This window comes from Zootoca vivipara, chromosome Z2, assembly GCF_965207765.1.
Source record: "Zootoca vivipara chromosome Z2, rZooViv2.hap1.1, whole genome shotgun sequence".
In the NCBI taxonomy this organism is placed as follows: domain Eukaryota; kingdom Metazoa; phylum Chordata; class Lepidosauria; order Squamata; family Lacertidae; genus Zootoca; species Zootoca vivipara.
Genome location: NC_142585.1, coordinates 36,123,189 through 36,140,803, shown reverse-complemented (window position 1 = coordinate 36,140,803; position 17,615 = coordinate 36,123,189). Strand labels below are relative to the sequence as shown.

Below are 17,615 nucleotides of genomic sequence, written 5' to 3'. Positions count from 1 at the left end.
TTTCAGGGTGAGAGTGTTGGATTTGTGTGGCCATACAATGGACCTTGGAAGAACACACAGAGTGGGACATTCCCTCCCTCAGATATCAGAGATGTAGCTAGTTCACTTTCCTTCAGAGGGGCTGCTACTCTGCTTTCTGTCCATGAATCCCCTCCCTCCTAATTATGTGACAGGTGTGCATTTTGCCTTCAGTGGGGTGCCTCATTTGGAGCCAAGCAGGCAGTCATTTACAAACTCTTGCAAAGAGCAAGAGGATCTACCAGGGCTGGTGTCCAGAATTCTAAAGGTGAGACACAATCCTTGGAAGTTTGTAAGCAGAGGTTGGATGGCCTATGAATAAGGGCAAAGAACAAATAAACTCACAATCTCTGCAAAGAGTTAAGATTTATTCATTTATTCAGAATCTGGGTTGGTTGGTTGGTTTTGGTTCTTGGACAAATTGAAGCGACTGGTTCCCAAGTAGTTTCTATTTCTCGTCCAAGGTGGTGATTGTGTCTGGCAGGCTCCTGTAGGCGACACTCCAGAAATTCACGAAAGGAGTTCTCAGGCCTTGCTTCGCTGACTCGTAGTTGATGTCCTTGTTGATCTCCAGGTAGTAGCCGTGCTGATTATCATAAGGCACCCACCCAATGGGGACATCCGATTCCCCTTTGTTGGGGTCACTAGGAAAGGGTGGAGAATACAAACACAGACTCAGTGGAAGGTTTGTGCCTGGCACAGCACCAGCTTAAGTAATGTTAAGTCACTAAGCATCTCATAAGCTGAGGCAGGGAGGGCTGTAACTCAGCGGTAGAGCCTTGCATGCAGAAGGTTCCTGGTTCAAACCTCAATGGCATTTTTGCTGATAGTTATAGCTCAACAATTCAGGAGGTCACCAGGTTGTCTATCTCTGCACCAGGCAGTAGGGCTGGGTGATACCTCAATATATTGTCCAGAACGGGTTAAAGGTAAAGGGGCCCCTGACCATCAGGTTCAGTCTTGTCCGACTGGGGTTGCGGCGCCCATCTCGCTCTATAGGCCGAGGGAGCCGACGTTTGTCCGCAGACAGCTTCCAGGTCATGTGGCCAGCATGACAAAGCTGCTTCTGGCGAACGAGAACAGCGCACGGAAACGCCGTTTACCTTCCCGCTGGAGCGGTCCCTATTTATCTACTTGCACTTTGATGTGCTTTCAAACTGCTAGGTTGGCAGGAGCTGGGACCGAGCAACAGGAGCTCACCCTGTTGCAGGGATTCGAACCGCCGACCTTCTGATCAGCAAGCCCTAGACTCTGTGGTTTAACCCACAGCGCCACCTGGGTCCAGAACGGGTTATTACCAGCTAAACATTGCAATCTACTACACTGTCTGAAATAAGGATGGAACTATACAGAGGTGAACAGGACAAGGTCCTAGGAACTGCTAATACAGTCATACCTGTCCAGTATACCTGAAGGAGCGTCTCCACCCCCATCGTTCTGCCCGGACACTGAGGTCCAGTACCGAGGGCCTTCTGGCGGTTCCCTCATTGCGAGAAGCCAAGTTGCAGGGAACCAGGCAGAGGGCCTTCTCGGTGGTGGCGCCCGCCCTGTGGAACGCCCTCCCATCAGATGTCAAAGAGAAAAACAGCTACCAGATTTTTAGAAGACATCTGAAGGCAGCCCTGTTTAAGGAGGCTTTTAATGTTTAATAGATTATTTTATTTCATTTTTCTGTTGGAAGCTGCCCAGAGTGGCTGGGGAAACCCAGCCAGATGGGCGGGGTATAAATAAATAAATTATTATTATTATTATTATTTATTATTATTATTTCAGTATGTAGACAATACTGAACTAAATGGCCCAAAAGTATGATAATGGTATAAGGCAGCTTCCTGTGTTCCAAATCTAGAACAGAGGCTGCCAACATGGTGTAGTTGTTAAACTACAACTTCCATCAGCCCCGGCCATGGTTGGCCAGTGGTGAGGGAGGATGGGAGCGGTATCTTGAGGGCACCATATTATTGACTATCCTTGATTCAGACAAACAGGGACAAAGGCGTCCGAAGTATGGGAAATGGTCCTTATGTAGAGAAGGCTGAAGGGACTAGGTCTGTTCAGCCTGGAGAAAAAGAGACTCGGGACATGATGCCACTTAAAACCCAAGAGCCTGACTTCTGGATCAGAGCAAAAAGGGCCCAGCATCCTGCTTCCACTGTAGCCACTGCAGGTGTCTCAATGGGAAACCCTACAAGCAGCCCCCGAACACAACAGCACTTTCCAGTGGCTCCCCATTGTCTGGTATTGAGAGGTAGACTGCCCCAGGCTTGGAGGTTCCGCTGTTGCAACAGACCGCCATAAGAAAAGCCTTGCAGTTGGTTAAAGGGGGCCCATCTAGTCCAGCACCCTGTTCTCACACCAATCAACCAGATGAGAAGCCCCTATGAGAAGCCCCCCCTGCAGAACTTGAGTGCAACAGCAACACATGTGCGCTCTGTTGCAACGGGCGTTTCAGCCACAACTTTTCAAATACCTGAAGGGCTGTCATACAAAAGAGGGCAAAGACTGTTCTTTTTTTCCTGCCACCTGAGGATAGAACCAGTTTAAATGGGCTTGTTGCAGGAGGAGAGATTTGGGTTGAAGATAGAAACAGTTCAGCAATGAGGTCTGTTGCACAGAGTGGTCTGACCTCAGCAATTTGCAGGTGGTTCGCAGTGAGGAGAAATAATAGGGTTTTAAAGGACTACCGTCTCGTGTTTAGGGGTTTGGGAGAAGGACATTGGCAACAAAGTCGAGCAGGCCTTACCCTGTTCTGGCAAAGTTTGTCCAGTAAGCTATCATGGCCTTAGAAACCTTTCTGTGCTGAGCTTTGTAGCCCAAAGGAGTGGCAAAAGGTTTCCCAAAGACATACTGAAGGTCATCAGCGTGGTCTGCACCAACCCAGCTGGGGTAGACAGGCATTCGCGATTCCTGGGAGAACAGGTAGCTGTAAGTCTTGGCACTCCTAAAATGAGGGGGTAGAGGGAGAGAGAGACATGGTGAGTAAGGAAAGGAACAGCAAAATCCACTGGGACTCAAACTCCCCTCCCAACATTCTTACTGGACATATTTTATATTATTTTAGCTTTCTATATTTTATCTGTCTTGTTTTAATTTGTGTAAGCTGCCTTGAGTCCCAGTCTGGATAAAAGGCAGGATATAAATAAATATAATACAAATAATAAGTCTTGCCCATTGCTTTAAGTGGGTCTCCTCCAAATAGGACTAGTAAGCAACACAATCTTCTTCGGTTTTGTAGTCAATGTTAATTCTGCTCAGGATTAACCCACTGAAATTAATATCCATGACTAACTTATATGTCCATTAATTAAAACGGGTCTACTCATTAGGAGGACTGACACCCTTAATAGTCATATTGCTAAATGGACGTCAAAATTAAAATATACAATAAAATAGCCCCGTTAAAAACATTAAAATATCAACACTTGTGGTTAACTTGTTTAAACAGCATAGCAATTAAAAGAGGAGACTTGGGGTCAATAAATTAAGGGGACTGCAAAGAGGCACATCTTTAAAAGATGACAGAACACCAGTGTAGATGGTGCCTCTTGTACATCAGCAGGGACAGCAGTCCATAACACTAGTGCCAGTAGAGGAAAAGGTAATCTCTGCCTTACCACAAGCTAATAATAATTGGGCCTTGGAAAACTAATGTTATTAATTTATTTCTTATGCTGCAACCATCTTACTGAGTTGCCCCAGCCACTCTGGGCGGCTTCTAAAAAAAACACAGAGGGAACACATAACAATGGTTAGAGAAATAGATGGTAAAATAAGAGTTTGTTTGTACTGTTTTTGTTTTGTTTGTTGTTGTTGTAGTGTGTTATTTCTGTTGTTGCAACTGTTGATATAAAACGAATTTTTAAAAAATGGGGGGGGGGACACAGAGGGAAAGGAGAAAAAGGATTCCTGAAACAGGGCTGCCTTCATATGTCTATGAAAAGTTATACAGCTATTTTAACTTCTTTGACATCTGCTGGGAGAGTGTTCCATGGGGTGGGCGCCATTGCTGATAAGGCCCTCCGCCTGGTCCCCTGTCACTTCACTTTTCACAGTGAAGGAACTACCAGAAGACCCTTGGAGCTGGACCTCAGTGTCCAGGCTGAACAATGGGGGTGGAGGGTTTCATTTGTTGATCTTAATACGCTTTCCGGGAAATGAAGAGGAAGTCTGCCTTTCCGAAAACTGAAGTTGTTATGCCACCCAGAAAAGGCAGTTTACATAAAGCAATGTAAAATAATTCTTCAGAAAACAAAACTTTGTTTTTACAGTGTAAGTTGGTTTGAGGCACTTTAGTGGGAGGGAAAGCGACAAATAAATAAAATAAATAAATAAATACTGATCATAGAATTGCAGAGTTGGAAGGGGCCTTGACGACCATCTAGTCCAGGCATCCCCAAACATCGGCCCTCCAGATGTTTTGGACTACAATTCCCATCATCCCTGACCACTGGTCCTATTAGCTAGGGATCATGGGAGTTGTAGGCCAAAACATCTAGAGGGCCGCAGTTTGGGGGTGCCTGATCTAGTCCAACTCCCTGCAATGCAGGAATATGCAGCTGTGGCCATACAGGGATCGAACCTGCAAGCTTGGTGTTATCAGCACCATGCTCTAACCACTGAGCTAAAAAACATGCTGACATAAGAAAATGTTATCCAGATATAGGCAAAAATCCACCATTGTAAGAACAAATATATGTATTAAAATTACATGTCTGCCTAAACAAAAGTTTTGAGCAGGCATTGAAAACCATACTTCGAATGGGTCTGCCTAATATCAACAGGCAGGGAGTTCCAGTGAGTAGGCGCCGCCACACTTAAGGATCGATTCCTTGCAAGTGCAGAAGAACCCCACTAAAAAGACACAGGAGGACACAGGATGGAAATACAGTGGCACCTTGGTTTAAGAACAGCTTAGTTTATGAACAACTTGGATTAAGAACGCTGCACACCCGGTGTTTTGGTTTGTGAAGTTTGCCTCGGAATGAGAGCATGTTTTGCTTCCTGTTGAGTGTGTTCCATTGAGTCCCCCGCTGCTATGGGAAAGCATGCCTTGGTTTAAGAATGCTTTGGTTTAAGAACGGACTTCCGGAACGGATTAAGTTGGTAAACCAAAGTACCACTGCAAGCAGAGATACTGGCTAACCAGCAAGTCCCTCTCTCTCTGAAACCCTAGCTACCACCTCATTCCACCCTCTAGAGACACTCACTTGGCATTTTGGTAATGGAGACCAAGTGTCTGCTGGGTAGGCACCAGAAATATGTAGTCTGTCTCCAGGTCTATTACAGATCTTTTCATGACTTCCTGGTTTGTGTTGTCAGTCCACACCTGGGTGTAGAGGGAGAAGGTTTCATTGGCTCCTTCCACCCCCTTCTCCACAGTCAGGCCCTGGGCCACACGGTACAGGTCATCTCTGCAGAGAGGAACAAAAGCATCAAGCAGCACGTCAGGCAAGTTTGTTCTGTATCCTGGTAGGATGCAGTTAAAAAAAACACACCTTTTATCTATTAATTGCAGTGGCAAGCAAAACAGAAATTTTCAAATTCTTATAGCAAAATATTTGAGCTTCCACCTTTATCAACTTCTCAAAACTGTTGAGAGCATCTTTCAAGGTGGCTATCCTAGAATTTTGAGGGTGGACTGCTCGGGGGGGGGGGGACTACATTTGCTGAAGCTGAGCAAAGGCTGGCACAATCCTCCGGGTTGAGGCCATGCGGTGTTTGTGTGCCCATCCAAAAGTTCTCCCTTTCTGCTAATGTTGGATCTATTCCAACATAAAACCTGAGGTTTTCAGAATTAAAGGGTTCAGCCACTCTTTTTGGTCAAAACCACCAATTTATGGTTTCTAAAACATGTGTGTATCAGTAGTTTTACCTACATACTAGATATGGAAACAACACCCCCCCCCCATTTTTTGCATTCAGTGATATAAATTAGGAAATTAGGAGCAAAGGTCTTCCCCACCTCTGTCTTATGCCACAGGACAAGGCTGTCCTCTCCTCCACCCACATATAATCAGGTTCTGCTCCCCCACCCCACCCCTTACGCTGTGATCTTCACTAGTGGGCGGTTGAGAGCAGGCATGTCAATTGAAGCAAAGAAGTGCCCGTCCATGTTGTTCACCCCTGCGATGTAGTCAATGTCAGCGGCATTGCCAAAGAGATTTTCTGGGCTATCTGGGAGGAAATCTCCATCAACCACGGGGGAGAAGGCAAGGTAATGGACGAGAGGATCTGCAGGGGGAGGAGAGAACCAATTGGACTGTTTAGGATAGGAAAGGGACGCCCTGCATCCTGCAGGAGGGATGTCATATGCTATACTTCAGCATAGCTACTGAACTGCAAATTTCTAGTCCTCATGGTATATAGGATATGGTGGTAAACAGAAAATGATATACAGCGGTGCCTCACTATACAAATTTAATTCGTTCTGTGAGTCAATTCGTTTTGTGAAAAATTCGCTAACGAATCCCATAGGAATGCATTGAAATTTTTTATTATTATTTTTGCCCATAGGAACGCATTAATTGAATTTCAATGCATTCCTATGGGAAACTGCGATTCGCTAGACGAATTTTTCACAAAACGAATTCGTCTAGCGAGGCAACCTCCACTCGAAAAAACTCTTCGTTAAGCGAAAAATTCATCTTACAGGGCATTCGTCTAGCGAGGCACCACTGTATAGGTGACTGGGCTTACGTTCCAGGGATCATGCCTGAAGTCAAAACAGTGGTACCTCGGGTTAAGAACTTAATTCGTTCTGGAAATCGCCGCTGCATGATTTCTGTTCTCATCCTGAAGCAAAGTTCTTAACCCGAGGTACTATTTCTGGGTTAGAGGAGTCTGTAACCTGAAGCGTTTGTAACCTGAAGTATCTGCAACCTGAGGTACCAGTGTATAGTCAAAATGCATTGGGTTTAATGGCGGGTGGGATTGCCAAAGTTATTTCTCCTGGACCCCCACCCTCACTTCCCACCACCTGTTAATTAAAAATAAATAAATAATGCCAAGCACATGAAGCTAAATGTGCACAAGTAAAATGTAAGTTAACTGTATATAACTATCAGAATACCCATTGCAGGGAATCACGAGTTGGGAGAGAGCTGTTATGCTCAGATCCTGCTTGTGGGCTTCCTAGAAATGGCATCTAGGTTGGCCACTGTGAATTCCTCCAAAGGGCCTTGTTGTAAGAGCAAATCTTACACTTTGGGATGGCAATTAATACTCTGCCTGTAGCGCTCACCTTCTTCCTTTTATTATTTAATAGTAATTCCTATGTTGAGGGACCCAGGTGGCACTGTGGTTAAACCACTGAGCCTAGGGCTTGCTGATCAGAAGGTCGGTGGTTCGAATCCCTGGGACGGGGTGAGCTCCCATTGCTTGGTCCCTGCTCCTGCCAACCTAACAGTTCAAAAAGACGTCCAAGTGCAAGTTGATAAATAGGAACCGCTACAGCGGGAAGGTAAACAGCGTTTCCGTGTGCTGCTCTGGTTCGCCAGAAGCGGCTTTGTCATGCTGGCCATATGACCTGGAAGCTATACGCCGGCTCCCTCAGCCAATAATGCAAGATGAGCGTGCAACCCCAGAGTCGGTCATGACTGGACCTAATGGTCAGGGGTCCCTTTACCTTTAATTCCAATGTTGAGCATGCTAGGTGACCTCCCAGATCCTTTCCACTTTTCAAATCCTATGTGCTATCTGTGCGTTTTTGTGTGTGTGATGCAGAACTGGCCTTGTTACAGGCGCCACATGACGTTCATTCCATATTTGTCAAAAATCGATCTTAAAACATGGAAAAAAAACCGCACTATGGAACTCCCTGCCCCTTGACAGCAGGCTGGCGCCTTCGCTGTACCATTTCCAGCACCTGCCAAAAACATTTTTGCTTTGACAAACCTATCCACAGACACGTAGCGTGTTGGAATGTGTCTTAATCCGGTTTTTAGCTTATCATTGGTTTTAATTATTTGCTGAAGGCTTTTAATTGTTGCTTTTAACAGGGTTTATTTTTTAAGGATAATGTCATATATTTATTCTTTTCATAAACTACTTTAAAAGTTTTGCGATATATAAAGATTTTACAAAATAAATAAATAGCATTAATTTTAAAAAGACACTTCTGTTTAGCTTTCCGGAGTCTCTGGAAAGACTGTTGCTCCTCACAGTTTACAGTGAGACCCATTCCCAGACCCACCTCACCACTTGAAGTACAACTTACAGCGCAGATTAAGCACGTCTAGGTGGTAAGCAAGAGTCAGGGCTTTGGGATCGGTGACCCGGAGGCAGTTCGCTAGGGTTGTGGTGTTGTCTGTTGGGCAGCCAACTTTCTGAGCTACCTGCAGGAAGAGTCAGAGGAGAAATTCAGGCCAGTTCATGTTCAAACGAGACCACCTCCCAATGGGCATTTTCCAAAAATCATATACAGTGGTACCTTGGTTTAAGTACACAATTGGTTCCGGGAATCTGTACTTATCCTGAAGCATACTTAACCTGAAGCGAACTTTCCCATTGAAAGTAATGGAAAGTGGATTAATCCGTTCCAGACGGTCCGCGGAGTACTTAAACTGAAGCGCACTTAACCTAAAGTGAACTTTCCCATTAAAAGTAATGCAAAGTGGATTAATCCGTTCCAGAAGGGTCTGTGGAGTACTCAACCTGAAGCGTACTTAACCCGAAGTATGAGTGTAATTGGTCCTGGAAGTCCGTACTTAATCTGAAGTGTACTTAACCTGAAGCAAACGTTCCCATTGAAAGTAATGGAAAGTGGATTAATCCGTTCCAGACGGGTCCGCTGAGTACTTAAACTGAAAGTACTCAAACCAAAACATACTTAAACCGAGGTATGACTGTACCTCACGAGCCAAAGAACACAGCCTATCCCTTCAAAATCCATAATTCTTACATACAACATGCAAAGAGTGCTGTGCAAAGGTTTAACTGTTCTATTGGTGACTCCTACACAACTGAAGATAGCACAACACTGGAAGCATCGGTCCCCTTTTACCATCCAAGCCTAGGGAAGTAAAGCATGGAATCGGGCACTGCCTGAGAAAAGAACAAGAGCACAACAAGCAGGCCAGGTGTGTAAAATCTAAATATTATTTCTCAGTCACCTGGTACCTTTTCATTGAGTTCATCTTATGTTAGGAAAGCGAACATCTCCCTCCAGGTTCACAATGCTCATGATGGGGAGATACGATTCCCAAGGATTTTTGTTCCCCTGGCATACGGTAGTTGTTTTGTACACTTGTCTCTGCTTTGTTATCAGTTCACACCATCATAAAAAGTACTCCATTTTATCTATAATTTTTCAGAATTCAGTGCATCATAATTTCTTGTTTTTTTTATTGTGGATGCAGTTCTTGTGTTACTCCGGAATTATTGTTTTTTTATAATAATAAAAAACACATTTTGAAAAAAGAAAGAAAATTCTCCAATTTGACACTGCATTACCTTGGTAGCCCAGTAGAGGGGGTCCTTCTGAATGGCCCAAGAGCAGAGGCCGACTCCACTCTGGCTGATAGCCCGCTTGATCAATCCTTTGTTGTAGGGCGACAGCATCTACAGTGCAAGAGAAGGGACAGAAGACAGACATTTGAGATCATAGGAAGATGCTTTATCTCGAGTCAGACAACTGGTCTGTCGTGAAGCTCGGCAGAAGACAAAAAAATAAAGCTCAGAAGGTGGTACTTGGTACGACTCGACAACCGAATCTTTCGACTTACGAATGGGGGTAATGGCTGCATGCTTACAAATGTCTCAACATCCCAAAAAAAACTGCGGTGGTTTTAGATAGGGATTTTTCGACTTACGAATTTTTAGATAGGGTTGCTTTGACTTACGAATTTTTCCGTTTTCAATGCATTCCTATGGGAAATCACGTTTCCAATGGCGTTTTTCGACTTACGAATTTTTCGACTTACGAAGGTGCCTTCAGAACGGATTAAATTCGTAAGTTGAGGCACCACTGTACTGTAATAGGATTCTAGTCCTCAAAGTTCAGAATAAAGGGGTGCTCTATACCGCTGAGCTACTACAGCTTTCCCCCAAACTGCCGTTTCCCAGCAGACCCTCTCAGTCTCTTGCTCCTCCCAGCATTCCATGCTGCCACTCATTCTTCCAGTAGCTCTTCCGCCACAATAACAAAAGACACCTTGTGACTCAACTCCTGAACCAATCAAGAGCCCCACACCTAGGAAAAATTAAAATTAAAGTAAAGTAAACCCTTAACAAAAAAAATAGAAAGAAAGAACCCCACACCTGTAAGGAGACACTGACGGCCCCAGCAGACTCTCCAAAGATTGTGATGTTGTCGGGGTCCCCTCCAAAGTTCTTTATGTTTCTCTTGACCCAGGCAATGGCCATGTGCTGGTCTTTGAGGCCATAGTTACCTGAAAGAAAAGAGCCGGAGTCATACACACATACACCCTTGGCAGTAAGCCTGCAGGCCTGTTGTCAAGCAGAAAAGTGGGACATAAGTATTTCAGTTAAATAAATACTCAGCTGGGGCATTTCTGAGCCAGACCACTGTGAGGCCAGACCGGGAAAAGCAACTCAAAGAACCTTTAGCATTAAAAAAACACCGTAAGATTTTGTAGACTAGATGTATTGTGTGTGATTCTCAGTTGTCAGGTACATATACACATGTAGGTGTAGATCAGGGATGGGGAACCAGCAGCGCTCCAGATGTTTTTGGACTCCAACTCCCATCAACCTCAGCCAGCATGGCCAGCGTCCAGAGGAATGATGGAGCTGAAGTCCAGCAGCCTACAAAGAGTCACAGGTTCCCAACTCCTAATGCAAAGATTGGAGGGAAACAGCAAAACAAACTTTAACTTATGCAAAAGGACTGCAGCTGCAGGGGGTTGGGGGAGAAATACACCCCCCAAAAAGAAAGGTCTTACCTGGAAGGCTAGCATCTCCTGTGCTGAGGAAACCCAGGGGCCCAAGGCGGTAGTTGAGCGTCACCACAATGACCTTTCCGCGGGTGGCAATCTCCTCCCCATCGTAGAGGTAGTTGTTCAGGAAGTTGGGTCCCTGGCCGCCACCCCAGAGAAAGGCTCCCCCATAAATCCAAACCATCACCGGCAAGTTGGTGGAGACTGAAGCAGAAAGGGGAAAGGATGAAGAAGAAGAGGCGTGAGCCAGCAGGAAGCCAAGACTCAAAGATCTTTGCCTAAATATCCATTGATGACTGATGGGGGCACAACATTTAAAGCAGGAGTGCCGGAGTGTTGTTTTTTTTAACCCAAGGGCCACATTCTTTTCTGGGTAATCTCCTGGGAGCCACATGCCAGTGGTGGACAGGGCCAACGGCAAAAGTGGACAAAGCAACCAATGTAAATGTTAGCTTTTCTATGGCAGGACTAGTTTCTGCACACGGTCACACACTGTTCTCTGTTCCCTAACCAGGAAAGCAAGAGGCATTATCAGAGGGTGCAAGGCAGGGTTGGTGAGGGGTGTAACTGCAGAGTTTCGCCATGGCCAGACGGAGGGGGCTGGAAGGCTGAGGCCCCCCCTCCCACCCCAGTTTAAAGGATACAATGCCTCCATGAGGATTCCCAAATATGCCACTCATCCTCTGGATAAGTGGAGAGTGGGGAATGATATACCGATTTTGGTGTGGCAAGAAATCACATGACCCCCCCACCAGCTCTCATGCAAGCTGTTGTTAACGGAGGCAGGATCGTGAAATCTGGAAGCCCCCAGTCATGAACCGGCACATGGATGGTGGATACAGATTCAGTCGTTCTGACTCAAGGAATGAGGCAGCTGTATCCATGATCGAGCAGTCCTTTTTAGGACCCACTCTGCTCACCCCGAGAAGGGGGAGGGGCTAGAAAAGGTGCCCTAAACATAGTCTGCCTCCCTTTTCCCCTGACTGGATTACCGCGCCCAGTGCGGTCACCACCTAGCGGTCGTAAAAGACAACTGACGCGAGGGAGAAACGTGCTAAGAGGAAGGCACGCTTGGCAAATCCACACCGTGATCAACTCCCGCCTGGGAACCAATGTCCCCACTGTGGAAGGACGTGTGGATCCAGAATTGGTGCCTCCACGGTCACTTACGGACCCATTGTTAAAACCGTGTTCATGGAAGAAGACAATCTTACTCGGCTACGAGTGATCGCCAAAGAAGAAGAAGCAGAAGAAGAAGCTGTTGTTGTGACCCAGTGCAATGAAAGTCAGAAACAGCATCTCTCCCTCCCACAAATTAACACATGCCACTGCACAGTGAGGAAGACATCTGCACAAGACCCCATGCTCTGCCCCAGCTATCAGCCAAAGAACATCGGAAGAGCCCTGCTGGATCAGAGCAGTGGCCCACCTAGTCCAGCATCCTGTTCTCCCAGTGGGAAGCCAGCAAGCAGCACCTGAGCCCAAGAGCACTCTCCTCTCCTGTGGTTTCCAGAAACTGGCATTCAGAAGCATTGCTGCCTCCAACCATGGAAAGAGAGCATAGCCATCAAGGCTAGTAGCCATGAACAACCTTCTCCCCTTTGCATTTGTCTAATCCTCTTCGAAAGCCATCTAGGTTGGTGGCCATCACTGCCTCCTGTGGGAGTGAGTTCCATAGTTTAACTATGTGCTGTGTGAAGAAGGACTTTTTCTCTGCCCTGAATCTTCCAACATTCAGCTTCTAGTGTTACAAGAGAAGATTGGGGGGGGGGGGAATTGTCCACTTTCTCAATGCCAGGTGTAATTTTATAAACACCTATCATGTCACTTCCCACTCATCTTTCCTCGAAATCAGTGTTTCCCAAACTTGGGTCTCCAGCTGCTTTTGGGCTACAATTCCCACCATCCCTGACCACTGGGTCTTGCTAGCTAGGGGCGATGGGAGTTGTAGTCCAGAAACAGCTGAAGACCCAAGCTTGGGAAACACTGCTCTAAACTTAAAAGCCTCAAATGCTACAAACTTTTCCTCATAGGGGAGTCGTTTGATCATTCTGGCTGCTCTTTTCTGAACCTTTTCCAACTCTACAATATATTTTCTAAAGGACACCGACCTTCTTTTTTCCCTTGGGGGACCCAGATGTTGAGATAAAGACAATCTTCGGTGCCGCGCACATCTGTCTGGGTGAGTGTGGACTGCATGCAACGCTTCTTATACTCCTTGGCCTGCAGGGTGCCTGAGAGAGAAATTGATGAACACACATACAGGACTGTCAGCTTGGCATCCAGAAGGAAGCTTGTTTTGTTTTATATTTTCTAATAGTTCCAGTTGAGACACACACACACACACACACACACACAGAGAGAGAGAGAGAGAGAGAGAGAGAGAGAGAGAGAGAGAGAGAGAGAGAGAGAGAGAAACGCAAAATCACAATACAGCAAAAGAAATATCAAAACAAAATTGGGGGAATAACACAGAGAGAGGTAGAGCCACAGGGCATGCACTCAGAAGTGTTTGACACCCTGGCAATTGTCACTTTGAGCAGTCTGTTGATGTGGTTGCTCTTAAGTCATAAGAACTTAACAACATGTATGGCAGGAATGCCGAAGAAGTGCAGCCTTTCTAGGCGAGTTCAGTATGACAATAACTAAAGAAGTTGGAGTTCTTGATTGGAGTGCACACAGAAAATATGTAGGATTGGCAAGAAGACATTGAATAATTGATAAAAATGCTCCAGGCAAATAAGACTTAGGATCAATGAACACCAATCTAGAATACTTAACCAAATTGTGGAAGCACCGTTAGTGGAACATTACATGCAACATAAACAACACACAGAAAAATACTTTTTGGTCTTTGTAATTTGGAAGCCATCTCCAGATCGCTTTCATCGCAAGAACACTGACAAACTTCTGCTACAACAAGAAACTAGATTCATCCATCTTTTCAATACTGTTTCCCCCAGAGGTTTAAATAACTATCAGGATTTTACTCCCTTTTTGTAATTTGCTATACCCCTTACTGCAACCTTAAGATAGAATGTGTACCACTGCCTCTTTAAGTATTTATTAGAACACACCCAATCTCTATTTTATATATTACAAACTAACTCTCAGTCTTTTTCGAAACAGGGCCCTGTCCTGGTGTATAAACTTCACCTGGTGTATAAACCTCAAGAAATAAATCTATCCAAAGAGGCTTTTTGAAAAATTTGAATCATTTGAACCATTAATCCAGCACTATTTTACCTCTGTGGCCAGAGTTCTTGCCCTCCTACATATTTTCTCTATGAGTTCAGTATGACAGCATCATACACACATTTAACTCACATGATTTCAAGGCGTGCTCGTTGAAAGGGCACAAATTAAATCCAAGGAAGGATTTTGGTATTACCGGGTGCAAAATGAATTTTCAAGTTCTCCTCTACGCTCATGGGGGCAAGGCCTGCCCAGTGCCTAGCTCTGGGAGGCTTTCATGAGATCTTGTAGGGCCATCCAAGTTCCCGCAAAATATCATGCAAGAGTTCCATAGTTGGTGCAACTAATGGCAGAGAGCTTACAAAGCTCTTTTTAAGCCGGATAACCCAAGCAGGTAAAGGTAAAGGGAACCCTGACCATTAGGTCCAGTCGTGACCGACTCTGGGGTTGCACGCTCATCTCGCATTATTGGCCAAGGGAGCCGGCGTATAGGTTCCAGGTCATGTGGCCAGCATGACAAAGCCGCTTCTGGCAAACCAGAACAGCACATGGAAACGCCATTTACCTTCCCGCTGTACCTTCCCTATTTATCTACTTGCACTTTGACGTGCTTTCGAACTGCTAGGTTGGCAGGAGCTGGGACCGAGCAACAGGAGCTCACCCCGTTGCGGGGATTCGAACTGTCAACCTTCTGATCGGCAAGCGCTAGGCTCAATGGTTTAGACCACAGCACCACCCCCATCCCGTGTGCATGGTACGATATTATTAATAAGTCTTGCTAGTCAAGGTGTCCTGACCACCTTATTGCCCCCTTTTTGTATATCAACTCTCCTCCCGTCCACCTTGGCAATCTGACATTGTCACCTTGGCAATCTGACATTCCAGGTCATGTGGCCAGCATGACAAAGCCGCTTCTGGCAAACCAGAGCAGCACATGGAAACGCCATTTACCTTCCCGCCGTACCTTCCCTATTTATCTACTTGCACTTTGACGTGCTTTCAAACTGCTAGGTTGGCAGGAGCTGGGACCGAGCAACGGGAGCTCCCCCCATCACAGGGATTCGAACTGCCGACCTTCTGATCAGCAAGCTCAGTGGTTTAACCCACAGCGCCACCTGGGTTCCATAGTTGGTGCAACTAATGGCCCTGCCCACCTCCCCGTAAGCAAAGCAGAGAGCTTACAAAGCTCTTTTTAAGCCGGATAACCCAAGCAGACTCAGCACAAAAAAGAGGCTTTAAGCTCTCTGCCTTGCTTGTGAGAGATGCCTGCTCAATACACCTTTCTTTCTCCTCCCCCCCCCCCCACTTGCTAGCTGCAGGGTGGCTACAAAGGTTTGGGTACATGAGATTTTTGTGCATGGACAGAACCCTTGAAACCAGCACAAGTTGCAATTATATTGTTTATCCTCTGATCTAAACGTCATTCTTAAGCCGGAGATTGTTATAACACCTCAATTAACAGAGCCGAATCTGTTTCTGGGACCAAACGAGATCTCAAAATTGTACGAAGTTTTTTTTAGCAACTTTTTAGTAGCAACTTTGGGTAGTGACAACTTGAGCTTGGGGAGAACGGGACAGGTCTCTCTGCAGAAATGAGACAGCTATGTTTGGCAAATCACCTCATTAGAAAAATTAACTCAGGCCCTGAATGTGGCAAAAGAGTGAAGCACACATATATGTCTGTTTTGAATTATTTTATAGAGGTCTAATTGATGACCCAAGTCCTCCTGCATTGCACCTTTTATCAAGATCTAACCCGTTCCTCATAGGAGAGTCACTCCAGGTAGGCCATATGGTTAAGCTCAGTGCTTCAAGCCATTGGTTCATCTTGCCCAACTGGCAGCAACCCTCCAGGGTTTCAGGCAGGAGTCTCTCCCAGGCGTACCTGTATATGTCACAGGAGATTGAACAGGTGACCTTCTGCATGCCAGCTCCAGGTGCTGTTTTCTCAATCTTAGCCCTACCCCACTGTAATTATGGAAGGAAAAACACAGGGGCACCTTACACGGTTCTTGTGAGGATTTCTAATATAACGATGTAAAACCATTTTCAGCATTTGGAATGTTCATAGGGGCATTGTTAGTAGTTGAAAGTGCAGACATTGTAAAAAATAAAATACATTTTAAATAAAATGTTTAAAAAAGAAAGTGCAGACATCCCCCCCCCCGCTCCCTCTTTACCTGGCCAGCCTGGGTGAGGCTGGGGGTCTTCAAGAGTCTTGGTAGGTGCAGCAAAAGGGATTCCTTTGAAGATGTCCACATAATCCCCGAAAAGGCTCAATTTTTTATTGACGCCTTCCACAAAACCTCCTTCCGTGTTCACGATGCCCAGCTAAACCAACAAAAGGGAAATAAATGTATTTGAGTTTCATGTGCCATTACTTATATAGCCAAACCAACACACACAACACACACACACACACACACACACACACACACACATTTAATTGGGGCCGGCAGGAGGAAATGGACACTTAGGCAGTGGAAACCCTCTAAAGTAGCCAAATGAAGACTGAGCATATTAGGAAGAAACAGAAAACGATCTAAGTGGGGGAGAATGGAATGGAATCATTGGGAGTCTCAAACAGAAAATGCTCCATGCAGCAACATTTTGTTGTAGACCTACTTGTATAACTCTATAAGAACACTTAAAAAAAAATTAAGCCCCTCTGATCCCATGGATTTAAGAGAATGGTTTGCAGCAGCTTGGTGGTGGTCTCTTAAGCAAATATTTTGATGCCCATGCTTACCTTTGCTGCCCCCACTGCGCCCAGGCAGAGGGCAAGGCACATTACTTCCCAGCGACCCATAGTGTGCTCCAAATGGGACTTCCTCAGTACAGGTAGGTCACTTTATACCCCAAACCTGACTCAAACCTTATCTCTGCATGTGGCAGGGAGCGGCACTATCGTCATGGAAGGTTCCATGGGGCTGCCAAATAGTTTGGTGTAAACTTCCAAGGTAAATGTGGGGTGACTGGGGGGGGGGTAACCTTGAGACTTACCTTGACACAAGCTGAGTTCTGTCCCCATCCATTCAACAGCTGGCACTTCTCTCACATCCAACCCTTGCTGTGAGTTATAAATGAGGAGGTGAGTACAGATGAAATATTAGGATCAATCCCCACATTTATGTCTCTCAGAACGATTCAGCTGGAAACAACTAACTGAGGGAATTCTAACTTCAGCATATCCTTTTAAAGCAAACATTTAGAACCATGCCAAAAGTTCTTATGTGATTCACACAAACCATTCTTAATGCATGGAAAGAGAAGGCAGGACTCCTCTAACTCCAGCACTGTCCCCTCTGGCAGCCCTCGCCTTCCACCCACAATTTCACAACACTTCTTGACAATTTGATGTGGCCAGATGGAGAACAGAAGGTTTATACCAGTTATGTGACTTTTATAACAGAAATACACCACTATCAGACCAAAAAATATGGACTAAATAAGGACACTTACAAACCCTTGGCTGCTACTTCTGCAAATCTGCACTTTTTTTGCTAC

The 17,615-nt window shown here is 45.5% G+C and overlaps 1 protein-coding gene across 1 annotated transcript; it reads right to left on the bottom strand.

Moving 5' to 3' along the window:
- Positions 1 to 378: 378 nt before the first annotated feature.
- Positions 379 to 17,013, bottom strand: CEL (carboxyl ester lipase). Its single transcript, XM_035102192.3, has 11 exons — positions 16,858 to 17,013; positions 16,289 to 16,439; positions 13,025 to 13,147; positions 10,920 to 11,117; positions 10,276 to 10,406; positions 9,469 to 9,576; positions 8,234 to 8,351; positions 6,063 to 6,249; positions 5,226 to 5,429; positions 2,762 to 2,959; positions 379 to 662 (listed from the first exon to the last, which is right to left on the bottom strand). The coding sequence occupies exons 1-11, from the start codon at positions 16,915 to 16,917 to the stop codon at positions 467 to 469; spliced, it is 1,674 nt and encodes a 557-aa protein (XP_034958083.1). The 5' UTR covers positions 16,918 to 17,013; the 3' UTR covers positions 379 to 466.
- Between the last annotated feature and the right edge of the window lie 602 nt (positions 17,014 to 17,615).

What these genes read in the sequence shown, in the direction of transcription:
- CEL (XM_035102192.3), bottom strand. Translation starts at nt 16,917, where the DNA reads ATGGGTCGCTGGGAAGTAATGTGCCTTGCCCTCTGCCTGGGCGCAGTG. An exon ending in CCACTAGTGAAGATCACAGC is followed by an intron (nt 5,430 to 6,062) that starts GTAAGGGGTGGG and finishes TCCTCTCTGCAG; the next exon opens with AGATGACCTGTACCGTGTGG. An exon ending in CTCCATTACCAAAATGCCAA is followed by an intron (nt 2,960 to 5,225) that starts GTGAGTGTCTCT and finishes CCCTCATTTTAG; the next exon opens with GAGTGCCAAGACTTACAGCT.